Here is a 20,926-nt window from a genome sequence, read left to right on the forward strand (position 1 = left end):
ATCAGATCAGGAATTCAGAATGATCGTCAAAAATTTAGCACAGTCTAGGAGAGGTGACAGTCGTTAACTGAAAAGTTAATTGTTTGGCCCACCTAGGTGTCACCTTTTCAGGATTTTCTCATATAAATGAAGGGTTGGTCTGGGAGGGCAGAGAGCAGATATACTCTTAGCCAAAAAGCAGAGGGGCTGCCAGGCACAGTGGCGCATTCCTGTATTCCCTCTGCTTGTGAGGCTGAGGCAGGAGGATCGTGAGTTTAAAGCCAGCCTCAGCAACATAGCAAGGCCCTAAGCAACTCAGTGAGACCTTTCTCTCGATAAAATTTAAAAAAAAAAAAAAAAAAGGCTGGGGACCTGGCTCTGATTAAGCACCCCTGGGTTCAATCCCCAGGACCAAGGAAAAAAAAAAAAGGCAGAGGGACTTAGATAGCATAGTCAGGTGCTAGAACTGACCAACAGCCTTCCCGAGAAAGAAGGGTCACCCTTTGGAGGACACAACTCCCTATCACTAGATATGCAAACAGGAGCTTGGTTATTGGGGAGACTGCAAAAAGCTGTTGGTATGGGTGTTGTGACAGAGACGTGCCTATAGGCCTTTTAGGCCCAAGAGCCTATGACTTTATGGGATTTCTGACTGAAGGAAGTAGTCCAGGTGGAACCAGTGAAGTTGACAGTGTGACTGTTGGGGTGGATTCTCCTAACAATAGAGGAAGGGTGATTTGGGGGCAGGAGATCCAAGCTGGTGAGTCAGCACTATGCCCCAGTACAAGACTGCGGTGGGTCACAGTGTGTTTGCATTCAGATCTGTTCAGATGTTTGTGTGAATGGTCAAGATGCAGGTCACTTGGCGTGACCTGTATAGTATGCTGTGATGATGAGTGTGTGTATCTGGATATGACCACAGCTGAGAGTAAACAGTTGGCCACTTGTGTTAAGACTGTGCAGTTGAGTGTGATAGTATGTAAATATTTAGCTGCAGTTTAGGTTATGGGAATCTGCCTTGCTGAAGCTATTAATCCTTATAACTGCTTCCCAGGTCCTGGAAACCCCCTGTTACCCATGTCTGAATCGTAGGCATCCCGGGGGGGGGGGGGGAAGGATTGCCCAGGGGATTATGTTACACCCAGCATTTATCCCAGATGTGCATCCTGCAATCCAGCCCAGGGGGGCCCTCTCCAGATGCTCCTCTGTACCCATCAAGAATGGGGCAACCCACAGGGTACCTTGCCAGAGCGTTACTTTACCAGGAGCCCAGTGATTGCATAGCCCCAGTATGTATTTTGGAGCCATAGCTCCATGTTTTTGTATTCGTGCCTTCAACTTGTGCTCTGGATTAAAGAACCTTGGGAAACTCCATGTAAACCCTCCCTCCCGGCTCATCCCACCTCTGTAATCATAGCCATCTAATAAAGGAACACAATCTTCTGTACCCTGCCCCTACACAACGGGAAAAGCTGCCCAACAGAAAAAGCACATAATTTGGGATTTAGAGACCTTGGTGTTGGCCCCTCTGCCTTGTATTGGTAGTGGACAGGAGAGTTAACTTCTGTTTCAACACTCGCACTTTCTGTCCTAGCACCAATCATAGCTGCTGGGATGCATGAACCAACGGATTTTTTTCCAGTGGGACCACACTGCTGTGACCCTGGGCCAGCTTCCAAGGAAGAAAGCCTGGCATCCACTCGATTGCTCTATGTGCCCACTCTTTATTACTGCTGAGCTAGGCATCAGGTCCTGCCTGGCCTGAGGCGGGAGGTTCCCGCGAGCTCCCGGCTCTGAGACCAGCGAGGGCAAGTCAAGGCCCCAGGCCTGCGCCCTACCCAGCAGCCTAGGCAATCCGGAGCGCAGAGCCCTCGGGATGGGCCCGTGCGCAGCCCTAGCCTTTTAAGTCACTGGCCGTGGATTCCTGGCAGAACTCATCCATGAACTCAAGGAAACGGCCAAACTTGGGCTGGCTCTCTTGCAGCGCCGGGGGTTCCTGGGGCGGCGGGGTGGCCCGGAACACTTTACGCAGCGAGCCGCGCACAAGCTGCCGGTAGCGCGCGCGGTATTCCTTCAGCAGCCGCTTGGCCTCCAGGTACTGCTTCTGGTTCACCAGGCGCTGGTCTGCGCGCCGGCGCAACACAGCGCCTGCGGGGGCAAAAGCAGTGATCAGCGCCCAGCTCGCAGGCTTCTCATCCCGGGGTGCCCCGACGAGAGCGGGGGAGAGGAGGTTAAAGGGACTGAAAATGGTCTCTGCAGCCTGGGGCAGTGGGAAGTCAGTGGCATCCCCCACCCCCACCCCCACTCTATCTCAAGCCTTGGTTCAGGTCCTTGTCACACTATGTGACTTTGAGAAACTCCCCGCCTCAGGCCGCTTCTCTGTTTCTCCATCTGCACACAGAATGGTTGGCGCAGATGCCCTCCAAGAGCCCTTCTGGCTCTGACATAAGCTCGCTCTCTGCCTCACACCAGCAGATGAGCAACTGCTAACTGGGTGCTGGCAGCTGAGGAGAGCCATACCTAGTGGAGCCTCCGTAACGTTCCGGGGATCCCGCATGCGAATGAGGATGTCGTCCAACATCTGGGTTCGAGTCTTCCGTTGGGCTGGGATTGGGATCCTCTGAGCCTGCCAGAAGGTAGTCAGGAGGCTTATCTCAGGCTCAGGCACAGGGTCTCCTGGCCTCACCTCATGCTATCACAGCACCAGGCAGGGAGTACTGGGGCCTCAGAGGATCCCAAGTGACAGCAACATCTGTGCCTGTGGGGGTCCTCCGGGATCATGCACATATTCAGTAGGCTGAATGTTTACCCGCTTCTCCTTAGGGACATAGTGTTTCTGAATAGTGTCCAGCTTGGGCTTGGAGGGGTGGCAGAGGAGAGGGTGCTTCAGCATGTGCTGCAGGGCCTGTGCGTTCTTCTGGATGCCTAGGGCAAAAAGGGGAGACAGAGACACAGCTCCTGACTCCTGCCTTCCCCAACCTCAGAGCAGTCATTGGTAAAAGGACTCAAGAGTCCCCAATATGAAAGCTCTACTCCCAGACCTCCCTCATCTTGTTCCAACTTCTGAAGTTCCATCATTCAGTTGGTAAATATGTCCCCTATGAGTACAGATCCTAATGGAAACACTGCATTAGTGTGGAGGAAAGGCCACCCCAGTGGACCCCATTAACCTCAAGCATCACACTGTGGGGGCTGATACCCAAGAGCCATTCCTTTAGAAGCACAGATATTCTAACACAGCAGACTGAAATAAGGGGCTCAGGGAGGGAGCTGCTTCCCTTGCCTCAAAGCAACCAGGGAGGATTTGGGATGTTCATTTTTTAATTTAAGGGGGCTGGGACAAGCTCAGGAATCTGACAGTCTGGGTGTTTGTTCCTGAAGCCCTTCCTGAGGAAAGACTTCCTACCAGAGCAGCTGGGCCAACCTGGCTGGAATTTCCCAATGAGTAGTGTCTTCCCCAAGCCAGTGAAAGCCCAATAAAGGACAGGGGTTGTGACATGCAGGGCTGCAAGCCAAGACACCCTGAGGAGCCTCTGACATTTAGACAGAGGACAGCACCAGGCTGAGAAAAGAAGGCTTGGCACCAGTCCTGCTTTGGCCATGCCTTCTCTGGGCAGTGAAGAAGGCCCGACCCTCACATACCCTTTGGCTCGATGAAGGCTGAATCCGGCTGAGCTGTCAGCAGATCCTCATAGCCATGGTACTTGCTGGGGATGGAGGTAGAGGGGAGCTTCCTCCGAGTCCTCTTCATCTCTCTGGGTGCTGTGGCTGGTCTCCTTTGGTCTTTCTCCTTCACTTGTAAATCACCCCTGTGGGTCATGTGGGAAGGCAGCTCACTCACCTGTGCCAGGAAGAAAACACACTCACTCACTCCCTGGATGCTTCCAAGCTCCGTGTTGTGCTGGGCCTGTGTGACAGGCAAGACTAAGACACAGGTGGAGGAGGCAGATAGGAAAAGAGGTGAGGACCAAACAGCTTCATAACCGCTGTTAACAGAGGGGTGAATGGTGGTTTTGGGTGATCCTAGAGGAGGCGGTAACACAGCCAGGAAGCTTGCTGGAGAAGTAATTCCTTAGCCTGAGCTAAGTCTTAAGCCAGAAGGGGGGGTCTCCAGGCAAGGTTGAGGAAAAGGATGGACGATAGGTGACAAAAAGGATGAATGTAGCAGGCCAGGAGCAGCATGTCAAGGTGCAGAGGGAGGACACATCACAGTGCATTTAGGGGAATGGAAGGTGGGTCCAGTGGGAGAACAATGGAGAGCGACAGACTATAGTGGTAAGCAGGGCTCAGACTGCTCAGGACTTTTCAATCCCACATTGAGGGTATTTGCTTTGCTTTGCATGTTCTTTTTCTTCACTCCGTAGCAAGCTATGGAGGATTTGAGCCTTCCCCACTGGTCTTATAAGACAGAACCTGTACTTGATGTGGGGATGTAGTTACACCCCCTGCTGAAATCTGAATAGCCCTATAATAACTTAAAAGGTTGAATTAATGATTTAAAAACTTCCCACAAGCTAGGTTCACTGGTAAGTCAAACACTGAAAGAATTAACACCAAACCTTCACAAACACTTCCAAGCAATTAGAAGAGAGAACACACATCAACTCATACAGTATTACCCTTAAACCCAGACTACAGAAAGACATCGCAAGAAAATAAATCAGATGGTATCATCAATTATTAATATCAATGCCAAAATCCTCAAAAATACACTAGCAAATCAAACTCAGCAACATGTAAAAAGGATTAAACACCATGACAACAGGATTTATCCCAGGTATGCAAGGGTTACTTAATGCCTGGTAATCAATTAATACAATACATTGTATCAATAGGATAAAAGATAAACACCATATGATTACTTCAATAGCTCATACAAAAACAAAATTCGTGATCAAAAAATACGCAATAAACTAGAAATAGAAAGAAACTTCCTAAACCCAATCAAGGGCATCTACTGTCCTAATTAATGGTGAGAAACTGAATGCTTTCTCCCTAAAATCAGGAAGAAGACAAGGATATCTGCTTCTGCCACTTCTACCCAACATTGAACTGGAGAAAATAGCCATGGAAATTAGGCAAAGAAAAAGTTAAGACTTTTTTTTTTTTTTTTAACAACATGTTGACTCAGGTGATTGTATTGCTCTGGCTGCTAGGAAGCTCAGAACTGCCTTTTGGTAATACCCATACTATGAGAGCAGGGTAGGAAGTGTATGTTTGAGTGATGGTTACCATTGGACTATTTCCTTTCCTGTCCATATTTTCCTTTCCTCTAAACTAGGTGGTTTATTTTTTTAATACTATTTGATTATAGTCTGAGTTGTAGTACTTTTATGCTGAATGAATTTACACATCCTGTGTGGAGTAAAGAAAGAGGCAGGTGAGAATGAGATATGAATGTATGGATGAATATGTACTTGAAAAGATCTGGCAGTGGGTATGTTAGAGGGGCAAGACTGGAGCCAGGGAGATCGGAGAAATTTATGTAATAATAACAGAGTTTAAGGGGACCCTGACCTCTTCCAGCCTTACCCAGGTTGAGCATCCCTTCTCTGAAATGCTTGGGGCCTGAAGTGTTTTGAATTGGGGCATATTTGCGTATACACAATAACATATGTTGGGGATGTAATCTGAGTCTAAACAAAAAATTTATTAACATTTCTTAAACACCTTATATACACAGCCTGAAGGCAACTTGGTACAATATTTGAAATGATTTTATGCATGAAACGAAGTTCCACAGTATGGAATTTTACACTTGTGATCATGTCAACACTTGAAAGTTTCAAATTTTGGAGCATGATGGAGTTCAGTTTGGGGTCAGGGGTGCTCAACCTGTAATTCCCTTCCCCTACACACTCCCCTTCTGCATCTGTGACACTGAACACTCATGCTTCCTACCCCTTCCATTCCAATCTCTCTCCTCTCTACCCTGTTCCTGCCGTTCCCTCTGCCTAAAATGCCCTTGCTAACCACTCAGCCTGCACAACTCAGCTCATTTTCCCCTCCTCCAGGAAGCCCTCCTGTCTGGGGCAGAGGCATCCCTCCTTCCTCCAGCTCCAGGCCCTGGGTCTCCCCAGGTCTCAGCACTGATCACAGGTATTGTCCCTGTCCATCTTTCCCATTAGACTGTGAACGCCTCAAGGGCAGGACCTACATCTGGGCCATCTGCCCAGGCAGGATCCAGAGGCATAACAGAAGTGAGAGGACTTCAAGCAGGGAGTCAGAGGCAGGGACAAAGCGCTCTAAAAACTGGACAGCAGCACTCCCCAGCCAGATCCCAGATACTGTCTGGGCCACAGGGTCTTCACATGTCTCCCAGGCTGTCCCCACCAGTAGCCTCAGATCAATGGATCTCCCAGAGGAGGCTTGGGGCCCTGCCAACCATGCTGCCCTCTGGTTTCTAGTCCCCCCTGTGCTTGCCCCCACTGCCCGCAGCCGTCCAGCCAGTTGAGGGCTGTGCAGGAGCCTGTGGTGCTGTTGACAATAGGCAGCTGGACACAGGCACCTGGGTCAGGAAGATGGACTCTGTGCTCTTGGTGTCCTCTTCTGACAGGTGACTTGGGCTGGGATGGCTGGCTACATCGCTCACGTGGGACCTCGTGTCATCACTATGCAGAGTGGAGTCAGAGCAGATGGGAGGCAGAGGCACAAAAGTCCGACAGGGCAGGTTGGGGCCTTCCAGCCCCTCCATGGCTATCTGTGCCTTCAGAGAGGTGCTCCTGGCGGGGTGCAGCTCTTCCGGCAGCTCTGCCTCAGGTGTGTCCCTTGAGAGAGACTTGATTGTAGTCAAAGGTTGGTGACGGGGCACCAGAGGCTGCTTTGGCACCTTGGGGATTTGGGTTTTCACCTGCCGAGGGAGAAAGACTGGGTTGGATTTGCTCTGCAAGTGAGGAGTCTCTGCTCCTGAGCGTCGCCAGCCTCTGGCCACTACACAAGTGGCCAGAGCACCGGGTAAGGGCTCAGGAAGGTGGTGGGGGTCACACTTATTGGGCATCTGCTGCATGCCCAAAAATGTACCCCTCAAAACCACCCAGGGAATAATTATCCTCATTTTATAGATCAGGAAGCTGGAACGCAGAGGCGAAATGACTTGGCCAAGGTCACAGAGTGACGAGTGGCCAGCTTGACTAATTCCAGCCTGGCTCCAGGCCTTGTGCATCCCTGCCCTCAGCAGCCTTACTCTTCAAATCAACATTTACCACCATGTCCTTGACTTTCTTCAGGGAATCCCAGGTGGGGTTTGAGGGGTGGCCTGCATTTTCTGGAAGGTGGCAGCACCAGACCTGTGTACCTTATGTAAAGATCCAAAAGGCAAATCTATCGCAGGGCTTAGGACCAAAATAATTTCCTTCTTGTTGAACTGCTCCCTTTCCTTAACCAGCAAAAGCCTGTCACCGTCCTCTCCTCCTCTGACTCCAAGCTGAGGCCCCTGTGCTCCTCCCTTCCCTGTAACATGGTAGGTTGTTTACATTCTTTTTCAAAGGTATCTGGTGCACTTATATGTATACCTTTACAGTCTGAGTAGTGTGGTGGAAAGATCCCAAGCACTCAAGTCAGGAACATTGGTGCTGGAGTATAGCTCTACCCTTTGTACTTCCACTTCCTCTCATGAAGGAGAGACAGATCCCATACTGCCCAAATTTCAGAGTCCTCCCAAGTAGGATGATGTATGCAAGGCTACTCAACAGACAGGAGTATGATGGATGTCATTTTAATAAATTTCTCTTTAAAGAAAATATCTTGATGCACACCTGTAATCCCAGTGACTCAGAAGACTGAGGTAGGAGGATCATAAGTTGGAGGCCAGCCTCAGCAACTTAGCAAGACCCTCAGCAACTTGGCAAGATCCAGTCTTAAAATAAAAAATGTAAAAAAAGGACTGGGGTGGGTAGGGATCTAGTTCAGCATCCTGGGTTCAATCCCTGGTGCGAAAAATTTTTTTTTCTTTTTGAAAATATATAAAACCTCAATGAAGTCTAAGGCATGCAGAGTCAAAAAAAAAAAATACTCATCTCTCTCTCCTGGACTGGGGAGGAGTGTAGGATGGTGCACTCTCTATCCCTCCACTACTCCCAGCCCACGGCTACAGGAAGAATGGATACTGTAATTGGTCAGAGGCTGACAGTCTCTGGCCTGGCATCGTGCTGGGCTAGACTGCCTGACATTAACAGCAGCTGTTCCATCTTCCACTTCTGTTCTCACTAGCAAAGGGTCCACGCCACTTCTGGACTGCAGGCCTGCCCCAGCAGGTTCTCCATTTTCCCCTGACCTGCTCATGCCTAGGTCCAAGGAGATGGCCTAGCATGGTGGGGAAGACAGGTATGCCTAGGTGGGCCCCAGCTTAAGCCAGGTCTGTAGTCCAGCCTAGAGGCTGTTTGTCCAAAGTAAAAAAGCACTGATTTGTTTCCCATTTGGCCATTGAAGTTTGTGTTTATCTAACTCTACTATTCAGAACCTTAGATGGGAGGAGAGGTCTCTGGATCCCAATACTATCTATCTATCCATCCATCCATCCATTCATCTATCATCTATTTAGTTATTGGTACTGGAGATTTAACCCAGGGGCACTTTACCACTGAGCCATATCCCAACCCTTTTGTTTTTATTTTGAGATAGTCTCTCACTAAGTTTCTTAGGGCCTCACTAAGTTGCTGAGAATTGCAAGAGAACTTGCAATTCTCTTGCCTCAGCCTCCCTAGCCGCTGCCAGTACTAACATTTAACGAGTAGTTTAGCATACCTTTTTGAATCTTTCCTTAAGGGCTGAGTATCATGTGACAGCATGTGTGCAAGTGCTCAGCAGAGTGCTGGGCTGGGTGCTCTGTAAAGTGGGGAGAGGATTGTGTACTCAGCACTCAGCTCTCTTGGATTCTTCCTCCTTCCCAGCTGGTGGATGGGCTGGGAGGTAAGAAATCCTTAGAGAAGGCAAGAGTTGGGGGAAGATTATGGAAATCCTTGGAATTTGTCTGTTTCTGACTTTAAATGCTTGCTCTTGTCCTCTCAGGACAAGACGTGGCTGGACAGAGAAAGGGTGTGGGGCAGGGCAAGGGCCAACTGTATGTAGCTTTGGGAATCAGCAAACTAGTCCAGCTTTTGGCTGTATAAAAGCTAAAGTTCAGGAGGGAGGAGCATTTCACAGAACTTTTTGAGATTCTTCAGATGAAAGAGAGATCTGACTGACTTCATGGCACCCTAGAAGGCAAGCCTAAGAGCCCTGGCTACACCTGCAGAGGAAGCGGCTGACCTGGACAGTGGACGTGGGCAGGAGAGGCACTCTGGTCCTGGAGCAGCTGGAGGGACGTGACTTGCATGGGGATGAGTCTGGGGAGTCTATAATATGGTTTCATGTCTGTGTTTCATCCAGTCCTCTCAGAAACTCTGGGAGGTTTCAGAGTTGAGAAACCTGAAGCTCAGAGTTTGCAACTGTCGCCCAGGATCAGGTAGCTGCGGGAGGTGTCGGAGCCAGACCCTGGGTTTTCCAACTTCAAGGCAGGTTCCTCCCCGCTTCTTCTCTGGGCCTTACTTTTTCTGTAAAACTAGGGAGTCACTGACTCAATAGTCTCCGAGGCTCCTGCCTACATTTTGGGGTTTTTCTTGACCGTCTTCTCTTTCCTGATTCTATCCTATTCATCAGAGCAGGGCAGGGAGGAGGCAATCCTGTATCTAGTGGAGGGGTTCAGGCATGGGGGGGGGGGTTTCTGCTGCCAGGCAAGTCCGCAGGCATTAAAACAGGCTACGCCTCCCCTGGGGCTGGGTCCTGTCCTAGAAGACTTACCTTCCGCGTTTCCTTCCGAGGCATCAAAATGTGATGCTTAGCCTTTACTACCTTCTTTCGAATTAAGTGGATCCCCAGTCGCTCCTGGAGGAAGCTCTTTAGCAGTGGAGGGACGCCTGGTGCCATGATGGGAAAATAAGATGACTATTAGCTGGCATCTCCTGGGGACTGCCATGTGCCAGGCTGTTCAACTGCTTCATGTGTGTTAATGTAACTTACTTCATTCTCTTATCTAGGAGGTAGGTACCATATCATTCCCATTCAATAGTTAAGGAAACTGAGGCACAGAATAGTCCCAGGGTAACAGTGTGGAGCAAGGATTAGGACTGCCCAGGTGTCACTCCAGGCCCAAGACCGCATGTCTCCAGCTGACACATCTTGGACAGTGGTGTCCCCTATGACACAGCACTGCGGCATTCAGTGTACTGTGGGAGGGGAGAGCACTGCGGTTTGGCCCACTCCCCTCCCTAGAAGGGAAGTAAGAAATGAGGCCACACAGACCTGCTCTGCAAAGCAGGGTGTAGCTTAGAGAGCTAATGCAGGGCCGGGGATCCTCCAGTATTGGATTCCCAACTCTTTCTTGCTGTGTGACCCTGGGCAGATCATGAACCTTCCTAGGCTTCAGTTTCCACCAAAGTCCATGGGGACAATAATGACAGCATCACACAGTTGCTGGATATGCCAGTAGACAGCAGCATAGCTATGTATTTTCTCCATTTCCTAACACACTGAGCAGAGCCCGGGCCTGGCCTCCACTGCTCCTTAATACTGAGTTGGGGGCAAGTGTGCAGGCCTCATACCTCGTGTGTGGGCCACCAGAGGGTTGTTATGAAAGATGAGCTCACAGAGAGATGGAAAGAGAGCTACTGGCAGAATGGCATCCTCCCTTGCGATCTGTAACAAATGCAGGAGAGACCATTAGGTGGACCAGTTCCTCACCTCCACCCAGGGATACAGGGGATAGGCCCTGCTTTGCAGGGACAGAAGGGGGCAGAGTCAGGAGGAGACACCGCCGTGCTTGGACCTCACTCTGGAAGTGCCTGTCCTTGCACTATCAGCCGCTCATGCTCAGAACACCTTGCCCTCCGTCTCAAAGTTCCACCTTGCCCTCCATCTCATGTTTTAGAGTTATGAATGTTCCCTCTTCATCATACTGGATATGTAGCCCATGACAAGTCTTAGGGATGACAGTGACAAATAATAAGAACACACACAGAGTACTTGTCTCACAGAATCCAGAAGGACAAGGGCACTGACTTTGATTTCAGTATACAACCTGACATTTCACCTTCCGCAAGGCAGACCTCCACCCCCTACCCCCCACCCCACCCAGCCTGTCAATAGCACTCCCAAGGGCTTCTTTCCTGAGGCCAGTCCTAGGTACTGCTCTGGGGAGGGCAGAGGGCAGGCTGTCAGGGAATCTACCCAATCTAAGGGATAAGCAGAGCCAGTATGAGGGACATCTCATGGCTGTCTGGGGCCCAGAGGTTGCTCTACTCCGAAGAAGGTGCTTTTTGGCCAAACCAGCCTTGAAGACAAAAATTACACACTCCTTTTTGAGCAGAGTGATTGGAACACTTGGGGACTACCTCGGGGAAGCTATCTACCAGCACTGGAGCAGTAATGGGGCAATGGATATCAAAGGGGCCAGGAGTGGAGCAGTGGCTTCTCAGGCCCCTGGACATACTGCAAGGTGCTGGGTGGGGCGCAGGATCCATCGAAGGTACTAAGGTTCCAAGGGCAGGAAAGAGAGCATGCCTGAGCTGGACTCCTCCGGAGCCTCACTGGATGACCCTGAATTTCCATGGGGCAATTAACTTATATGTTCATGTCCATTTTTATTCATTCAACCAACATATATTTACTGAATACTTACCGTGTGCCAAGCACCGTGCTCCCAGTGAGTGAGACAGCAAGGAAGCCTGTTGTCAAAGAGCGCTGTGTACTGAGAAACCAGCGCGGGAGGAACAGTAACACAAAGGAGAGTGGCCTGACTACTGTGATGGTGCCGCAAAAGAGAGGGGCACCAAGTGCTAGGGCCATTCGACCCAGCCAGAGGGTAAGAGAAGGCGACCCTGAGATCTGAAGGAGGGCGGGAGGTCACTAGTGAGTGCAGTGGAGGATGGAGTGCATCACGGAGACACATCTGCATCAAAACCATTTCTGGGCCACCAGCCCACAGCAGCTAGCTTCTGGGGCCCCTCGGTGTGGTCATGTGACTCAGCTGTGGTCAGTGCAATGTGGACACAAGTCAGGCACAGCCCACACCCAAACCTCCCGCAGAGCCTCTGCTCTCTCACCACACTCCCACCACTGACCATCTACCTACCAGATACACAGGACCAGGAAGGGACTCTTAAGACCCCACATGATGACACAGCCATAGCCAGAGGGACCTGGGTCTCTGGATAATCGTATGGAAGGCCACCACCTGCCAACCAGGATTATCCACAGTGGACTTTGTAAAGGCAAGAGATAAACTTTTATTGCGTTACATTATGTGATGGAGATGTTAAGTCTGTTGCATCAGATAGTGTTACTGTAACACAGGCAAGAAGAATGGCATGTGGGAGGCCCACATTTGGCTGAGGAATTGAAAGAAGGCTATTGCGACTAACATCAGAGAGAAAGCAGGTTCTGGGTATGAGCTGAGATGAGATGCAAGGAGAGCCAAACTAACAACCAGAGACTTTAACACTCTCCTCAGCACAGAAGATCTGAGCCACACCAGCCGCCCCTCGACTGACATTCACCAATGTTTTCCCCTCACACTGCACAAGACACAGTTTTTCTAAATGCATATGGGACAGTCACCATAAAGAGGAACACAAAGCAATTTAAATAGATGTCAAAAGAAAGAAATCTTACAGATTATGTTATCTGACTGCAAGAGAATTAAATCAAAGAAATCAACAAATCTAAGATGTTAAAATTAAACAAGTGACTTCTAAACAACACATAGGTCAAAGACAAAATCACAAGAAAAACTGAAAATATTTTAATTAAATTAAAATAAAAACATGGATCAGGCATGTACCTGAGTGATAGAGCATGTGATTAGCATGTACAAGGTCCTGAATCTGATTTCCAGTACCCCCAAATTAATGAATAAGTGGAATTTTACAGAAAAACAAGTAGGCTATGAATATTGGGAAAAATACAGGAAAAACTTGTGATATCTGTCCCAGCGATTTATATCTGCTGTTCCTAACCTCTTCACTTGACTATACTTATTGATTCAGATCGTAGCTCAAACACCATTTTTCCTTGAGAAAATTCCCTGATGCCAAATATGAGGTTGCCCTCCCTCATCATATGACTGGGAATTTCTTTATAACACTAAGCATGTTTATGTTGATGATTATAATGACTGACTGTCCAGTACCCATCTTCCCCTCAGTTGATAAGCTCCAAAAGATCAGAGGTCAAGACTTTGTTTTCACAGCTGTATCCCTAATGCCTAGCTCAGGGCATGGCACATGGGAAGCGCTAAGTATACATCCATGACTGGATAGAGGGATTCCTGCCCTGGCTGCACTCTGTCTACTTTCCCCACCTTGAGAATTCCTGGGAATTGAAGGACTGTGGAATTGAAGGAACCAGGGAATGGAAGGATTCGCCCTCAGGCCATAATGCTCTCCATCCCACCTCCCATCTATGCCCCTAAGGAAGTAGGTAGAGAAACAGAGAGTCACCTTGTTGTAGGCCAGGCTAAGGTACCTCAGCTCCGGGAAGGGTGGGGCCAGTGTCTGGTTCCTGGCCTTCAGTGACTTCACTGGAAGAATCTCGAATATGGGTGGAAGTGAACATACCTTGGTTGTCTTAGAAGGAAAAAAAAAAGTCAAGGTCAAAGTGCCCTAATGATAAGGAAGTAGAGGCTGCCAATGGCCAAAGACCTTCCTATTGAGTGAGGTAAAAAGAACAACCTTCCTAGAGAGGCTTGGCCATAGACACATCTAGGGTCACAAGGGCAGATGTCACCAAGGGCCTAGAATTCTGGCTCTGAGTTCTCTGAGATCACACGTGGAAAACTCTCAACACCCAGTTCAAAGTTCTCTGGGGCCACAGGACACTAGCGAACCCCTGCAGACCTCATTAGCACTCTGCCTCATGCCCACCCTCTGACGACAGCAGTTGATCCTGAATTGGCCTTTCTATGCAGCTGGGCTCATATTTTGGAGAAGCCCCTTGCATTGTTAAGGGACCTTTTTCTTAGTAGAGAGAGGGAGAGCCGGAGTGAGCAGCCTTGACACTTGTCTGACAGGCCAGTCCCAACCCCCAGTGGAGGTTCTTCATTCAAGGATGAAACAACAGTTAAATCCTGAATGACTTGAGTCAGGCCTTAGGGTCTGAATGTGGCCTGGTCCATCTGAGTCACCTGAGGGCATGGTCTCTCATACAACTCAGATTGCCTCAGGGCCAACATATTTATTTGATAAGCAGAAAAATGAAACTGCTAGATTAATCATGCCTACTAACTCAGTTCATTCACTGATGCCCTGAATTATATGAGACCAAAAGACATTACAGGATAAATTTTGGGCTGATGGTAAGGTTAGAAGGAACTAAATACTGTCCTGAGCTCCATTAACCACTGTATAATCCTGGGCAAATTTTCAGTTTTCATTTGTTCATTCAATAAGTGTTTGTGGAGTACCCACTTTGGGACAAATATTTTTCTGTCCTTCTGAGTCAATTTGTGAAGCCATACAATTGAGATATCAGTCATGGGCTAAAGAGTAAAATTAATGATACTGTTTGGAAATGTACATGACTCCCCTGACCAGGTGATCCCAACATGAAGCCCTGAGAGAGCGACTGTGGTGACAGTCTGCTCATGTGAGAGTGGCCGCCTCCCTGTGCCCTTCTGCAAGGCTGTTTCCTCTCCCTGGTCCTTTTGAGTGTGTTATACCCTGCCTTTCCCCAGCATTCTCAATTCTCAATTCTTAATTCTTAAAAGGTTAATAAGATGTTAACTTATAAATCATCTTTCTTTAAATTTACAGAACCCAGAACATCTGGTGACCTTTGTCACCCCCTCCTTAATCTTTACTTGTATACATCAACTAACACAAAGCATGCAAATTACTGTGAGGTTTAACTTGCAGGAAAATATATCTGTTTTAAGAAAATATAGACTCTGAGGTCCACTGTGACGTTCTGACTAATGGAAAAAATAAAATGGCCCGGAGGATGAATACCCTGCTCAGCACACAGCCTTCTGCCCCCTGTCTCCCTGGATCTCATTTCCCTCCCAGAGTTCCTCAAGATGGAGCTTTGAGGATGACACCCCTCCCAATCTTCCGAGGTGCCAGCCACTGAAAAAAACCTGATTCCTTCCTACCAACTCTTCTCTCCTGAATACTGGCCTTCAAGTGGCAAGCAGCCCAGACCTGAATCCAGTAACAATAAGGCAGCCAGCTCCATGCGACTCCCTGCTTAGAGGGAACTGGGTGAGCTAAAGGTGGGCAAGTCCGACTAGAGCACAGAAAAAGAAAAGCCGGAGTTTCCCAACATGAGGGCATGACTGGCCTCCCGAGGACAGAGAGGGCCCTGTCCTGGACCTCTCTGATGCAACCATCTAACTCATCCTCCAGATTCTCAGATCCAGACAGCTGGGATCTAATCACTGAACAATCCTACCAATTTTCAGTTTCCATGGGAGACAGTTCAGCGTTCACAAGCCCCTCATCCCCAGATGCGTGACCTTTTTGCAGTGTGGTTTTGCTGCTCCTCTCATTCAAAGGGAAATCCATATCTCTACCCCCTTGACTGGTGACTATATATAAATAATTTGTCTGATCTTTGTGATAGGTTCCTGGGACATAGTTTCTAGAACCACTGGAATTTCCTAAGTGACAGGAATGCCTCTGTTATTTATCACACCAGAATTTGATGAGATGACTCAGGATGGGGGCTAACCAGTCTTGAAAGAACAACCTGCAAGGAAAACGGAGCTCGAGGTTGAGTTCAAGCATGAAGTCAACGGGCCCCACAAGGTCGGTCCCCTCCCACCCCCCGCCTCCCATCTCATCCCATGCTACCTCGCCCTCATCAGTGTATCTCAACCACACTGACCTTCTTTCTGACTTTGCAACATGCAAGCTCTTTCTAGCCTCAGAGTTATTAGAGTCCATTCTGAGCAGAAAGCTAACCAGCTGTCTTAGAAGAGAGAAACATACATAATATAAATAAAAGCCCTGGCTCAGGCTCAGGTGCCCTTCCTGGTTGGTGGGAACATCCATGTGCTGGGAGGGTGAGGTGTCCTGATTCCATGGGAGAGAGTGTAGAAGCTCTGTATTTTTGCCCTTCTAAATCTCACTTCATGTGTCTTTTTATTCAGCTCATCTGTGGACAGCTTGGGGACCCCCAAATTTGTAGCTGGTATGTAAAGTGAGAGCAGTTACTAATTCTGTACTAATTCTGATACAGTCAGTGTCAGAATTGTATTGTATGTAATCTTATTATATTGCCAAGAGAACGTGGTAAAGTGACATTCTTTGAATTTCAGAATCTTGAAATTTTCTTGTGTACTCCTGAAACCCAGTTGCCACCATGCTATAAGGAAAAGACCACATGGAAAGGCCAAGCCACGTCATCTGTCCACCTGAGTGAGTCCAGCTCCCCACTAAGCTACCTGCTGAATGTAGCTGCATGAATGAGCTGGTGAAACCAGTAAAACCACCCAACTCACTCACATAATTGTGAGAAATAACAAATGCCTTCAAACTGATTGTTTGAAGTCAGTAATTTTGGGTATCTTATGCAGCAATAGTTAATAGTTAATATTTCTATTCTAGAAACTGGTACAATCTCTCACATACTTTTTTTAAAAAATCTGTGTGGGGAGGCAGTGTACTGAGCTGCCTCTCAAGGAACTAGCTGGGTAAATGTAGAGTTGTACTTCTTATTTTAAGTGAACAAATCAATATTTAGTTTATGTACATGAGTCTCCATGAGCTTGGTCTGTGAACATCTGCCCTGAAAGAAAAACCAATTTTCTGTGCTGACAAAAATCAACATTCCAAGCCTTTGACAACGAGGATTGGATCCGGGTAGTGGTATATTTGGCAAGAACTTTTCCAGCTCTTGGAGATTCTTGTTAGAGACCTTCTGGGCTTCATGCTGGTGGCAGCCGCATTTCAGCAAGCTTTGTCACTTGAAGCAGCCACTGTTAGTATGTTATGCTGAATGGCATCTGAGGACAGCGAAAGCTAGACTGTGGGCCCACAAGGTCAGGGCCTGTCTGCTCAGCTCACCACTGCCCTTCTAGGGGCCAGCATGGTGCCTCGTACCTAGCACACATCTGTTCAACGAATGGCCTTTCTCAGTGTGGTCTATAGTAATGCCCCTCAGGAACCAAAAAACATTTTTTTCGTTTCCTTTTATTTTTTTAACATTTTTTTCCTATTAAAATTAATGTTCCTCGCCTAGGGATGTAGCTCAGTGGAGGAGTGCTTACTTAGCATATGTGAGACTGTAATTAAATAAATAGAAATGCTGTTCTAACTCAAGTATGCAAATATAAATTAGGCAGTTCCTACCTCTGAGGTTGAAAATCCTGGGTAAGATGAGAACACAACCTCTGAAACAAAAGAGAAATAGAGTGAAGGTTGGTAAGAGCACAGAGTGACTCCCAGAGAGGCCAGGGTCTACATCTGCCCCCCACTACATCAGCAGGATACCCTCTAGATCAGTTCCAGTGCTAACTGGGAAAAGGAACAGCTGTAATATCCATCAGGAAATAAGTCCCCTTGCACTAGGACTTCATCAGGCCTGGGAAGCCCCAAACTCCTTCACCAGGCCTGGGAGGCCCCACAAGGTCGGTCCCCACCCTGCCTCCCATCTCATACCATGCTACCTCGCCCTCATCACTGTATCTCAACCACACTGACCTTCTTTCTGACTTTGCAACATGCAAGCTCTTTCTAGCCTCAGAGGTATTAGAGTCCACACTGAGCAAAAAGCTAACCAGCTGTTTTAGGAGAGAGAAATATATATGTATAAAAATCCTGGCAGAGGATTTGAAAATACTCTTTGTCATTTTAGCAGAAATAGAATGTGTTAAAGTCAGTGAATTCAGGAGAGACAGCCAGCACAGTCAGCCACATGGGCCAAAAGAGGAGGATGTGGAAAGATTTCTTTCTTGGGACCATCTGACTAAGATGTGCCAATAAATAGCTGAGTTCACCCTAACAAATGATCACTGAGACTGGGTCCTGTGTAGATGTCACTTGCCTTCACCCGGGTGAAGGAGACCCCTTCCCCACATTAATGATATTATAATGAGAAATGTCACATATAAATAAATAGTAAGAAGTAAAACAATGCCTGCCATAGATGAGGGTCTGTGAGCCATGTGGGAAAGGTCTGCACAATGAACAAAGTTGGGAGTTTGTAGGTGGATGGGCCATGGTGGCAAGTGTGGGTCCTGAGCAATAATCCCTTGATAAACAGAGAGCACCTCCTTCTAGAAAGGTGGGCTACACCATGCCTACATACAAGCCTGTCCCTTCCCACAATCGTCAAGAGTGACTCTGGATGTCAGAACCTGCATTCTAAGCTTCTGATTGGGGAGTCTTATGTGAAAAAAGGAACAATCAAGAATCTCCAAATATTTCATGAAAATTTACCTTGAGAACAAAGTCATGAAATATAGATGAAATTAGCACTGGAAAAAAAAACAGATAGTTTAACAAAAAGAGTAAAAACTTTAATATAGAATAATCAGCATCCTCTGAGAAATTTGAAAAGCTATTTCATTTCTAAAATAAAAGTAGGTTATTGTGAAAGTGAATCTACTAACACTTTCATAAATTTAAAATATGGTAATGCAATAAAGGACTGAATAAATATGCTGGATATAAGAACAGACCCAGCTAAAGAGCTAATTCACAAAGTCAAAGATGGACCTGAGGACTCTCTCAGAATACAGTACAAAATGCAAAGAAATTCAAAGCATGAGAAAAAACAGTAGCTGAAGATAGGCCAAAACTTGTGGAATCCGAGAGAATTTCAGAGGAAGACCATATAGAGAATATCAAGAGGGAAATAAAAAGATTTTCTCCAAGATGAAGGAAACCACACATTTTTTTTCTGTTTTTCCCCCCACATTATTTTATTGGTGCATGATATGATTTGTTCTATACATTCATACATGCACACAATATAACAATATAATTTGGACACTATCATTCCCCAGCACTTCCCCTCTCCCTCCCCATTTCCTGCCCCTGGTCCTTTTCCTCTACTGATCTCCCCTTAATTTCCTCTCCAGCTCCCACATATGAAAAAAAAAAAAGGACCCTTTACCTTCTGAGTTTGACTTATTTCACTAAACATATGGTCTATAGTTCCAATCATTTTTCTGCAAAGGATATAATTTGATTTTTGAGAATTCTTTCAAAGATGTGTGGTTTCACTATGAAAATCCATATGGAGGTTCCTCACAAGACTAGGCATGGAACCGGGCATGGTGGTGCACGCCCATAATCCCAGCGGCTCGGGAGGCTGAGAATGGAGAATCAAGTGTTCAAAGCCAGCCTCAGCAATGGCTATCCAACTCACTAAGCAATTCAGTGAGACCCTGTCTCTAAACAAAATACAAAATAGGGCTGGGGATGTGGCTCCATGGTTGAGTGCCCCTGATTTCAATCTCCAGTCCTAAAAAAAAAAAAAAAAAAAAAGGACTAGGCACCATATGACCCAACTGTACCACTCCTCAGTATTTGTCCTAAAGAATTAAAGTCAGCATACTGTAGTGACACAGGCATACTCATGTCTATAATAGCAGCACAATTCACAACAGCCCAACTATGAAACCAGCCTAGGTGTCCATCAACAGATTAATAGATAAGTGTAGTGTATATACACAATGGAGTTTTATTCAGCCATAAAGACTCAACTTTGCACCTAAGTTATACACACAATAAAGAATCTAACAAAGAGGAAGCTTTGAGATACAAACAGTGGGGTAAGAACGAAGTAAAACTAACAGTTCAATATCTCAACTAAAGAATAGTTGATATATAATTAAAAAATCAAAACCAATCTAAATTATTATTAGAGTTTATTACATTATGGGAAGCAACAGGGGTGGGGTTTAGCAGATAAAAGCACATTAAGATTTTCTTCTTATTAAAGGGAAGACTTACTTTTGGTTGATTCTAGTTATTGACAGACAAAGGTAAGTTTGAATATATAAATAGGATCTTAGGATAACCACTAAAAATACAGAAATGAAATGTATTACCTTTAACAATTTGAGGAAAAATGGAATTAAAAGAAGAGTTAATGCTCACAAAAAGGCACAAAAGAAGAAAAAAACTTAGATACATAGAAACATATACTAAAGACCAATAGAATCAGATTTGGTGTGAACACCTGTAATTCCAGCAATTTGGAAGACTTAGGCAGGAAGATTGAAAGTTCAAGGTCAGCCTGGGCAATGTAGACAGACCCTTCTCAAAAAAAAAAAAATTTTTTAAAAGAGGGTGGGGGGGGCGCTGGGAATGTAGCTTAATGATAAAGTGCCCCTGAGTGTGCAATGCCATATTGTTTTTGAGATACATTAACACAGGTATTCATATCAAATAAAAAGCCAAGTCAAGGCCAAAAAAGATAAGGTGTGACACTTTACAGTGATTAAAAGGCACAAACTACTGAGATAAAAGCTGCAAACCTAATAACAGATAACTAACTTCATGGTAAAAAATGCCAGAAATTCAAAGAGAGATTGACAATCCATATTAGTGGTGAGAAACTTTATTTATTTATTTATTTAGGTACTGGGGATTGAACTCAGGAGCTCACTGGGCCACATCCCCTGCCCCCTTCCCATTTTTTGGGACTGGGGAGTGAATCCAGAGGTGCTTAGCCACTGAGCCATATCCCCAGCCCTTTTTTGTATTTTATTTAGAGACATGATCTCACTGAGTTGTTTAGGGCCTCACTAAATTGCCGAGGCTGACTTTGAATTCTCCATCCTCCTGCCTCAGCCTCTCAAGCTGCTGGGATTACAGGCATGCACCACCACGTCCAGCATCCCCAGCCCTTTAAAAAATATTTTTTTATTTTGAGACAGGATCTTGTTGAGGCTGGCTCTGAATTTGTAATCCTCCTTCCTCTGCCTCCCAAATTGCTGGGATTGTAAGTGTACACCACTGTGCCT

At 46.8% G+C, this 20,926-nt stretch overlaps 1 protein-coding gene across 4 annotated transcripts in view; it reads right to left on the reverse strand.

Annotated features, from left to right (window-relative positions):
* Window positions 1-1,873: 1,873 nt before the first annotated feature.
* Xrra1 (X-ray radiation resistance associated 1) overlaps window positions 1,874-20,926 on the reverse strand; it is a 57,219-nt gene continuing 38,166 nt past the window's right edge. For 2 of the 4 annotated variants that reach the window (XM_026387351.2, XM_026387350.2), the window contains exons 9-17: window positions 17,301-17,341; window positions 13,452-13,577; window positions 10,557-10,650; window positions 9,757-9,872; window positions 6,488-6,829; window positions 3,622-3,820; window positions 2,789-2,904; window positions 2,500-2,605; window positions 1,874-2,127 (exon numbers count right to left, since the gene is read on the reverse strand). In XM_026387351.2, the coding sequence (XP_026243136.1) occupies window positions 1,874-2,127; window positions 2,500-2,605; window positions 2,789-2,904; window positions 3,622-3,820; window positions 6,488-6,829; window positions 9,757-9,872; window positions 10,557-10,650; window positions 13,452-13,577; window positions 17,301-17,341 (1,394 nt within the window). The remainder of the gene's footprint in view (window positions 2,128-2,499; window positions 2,606-2,788; window positions 2,905-3,621; window positions 3,821-6,487; window positions 6,830-9,756; window positions 9,873-10,556; window positions 10,651-13,451; window positions 13,578-17,300; window positions 17,342-20,926) is intronic. The other 2 variants (XM_077797619.1, XM_077797620.1) reach the window with 2 other exon arrangements.

Source organism: Urocitellus parryii, chromosome 4, assembly GCF_045843805.1.
Source record: "Urocitellus parryii isolate mUroPar1 chromosome 4, mUroPar1.hap1, whole genome shotgun sequence".
Classification (NCBI taxonomy): Eukaryota; Metazoa; Chordata; class Mammalia; order Rodentia; family Sciuridae; genus Urocitellus; species Urocitellus parryii.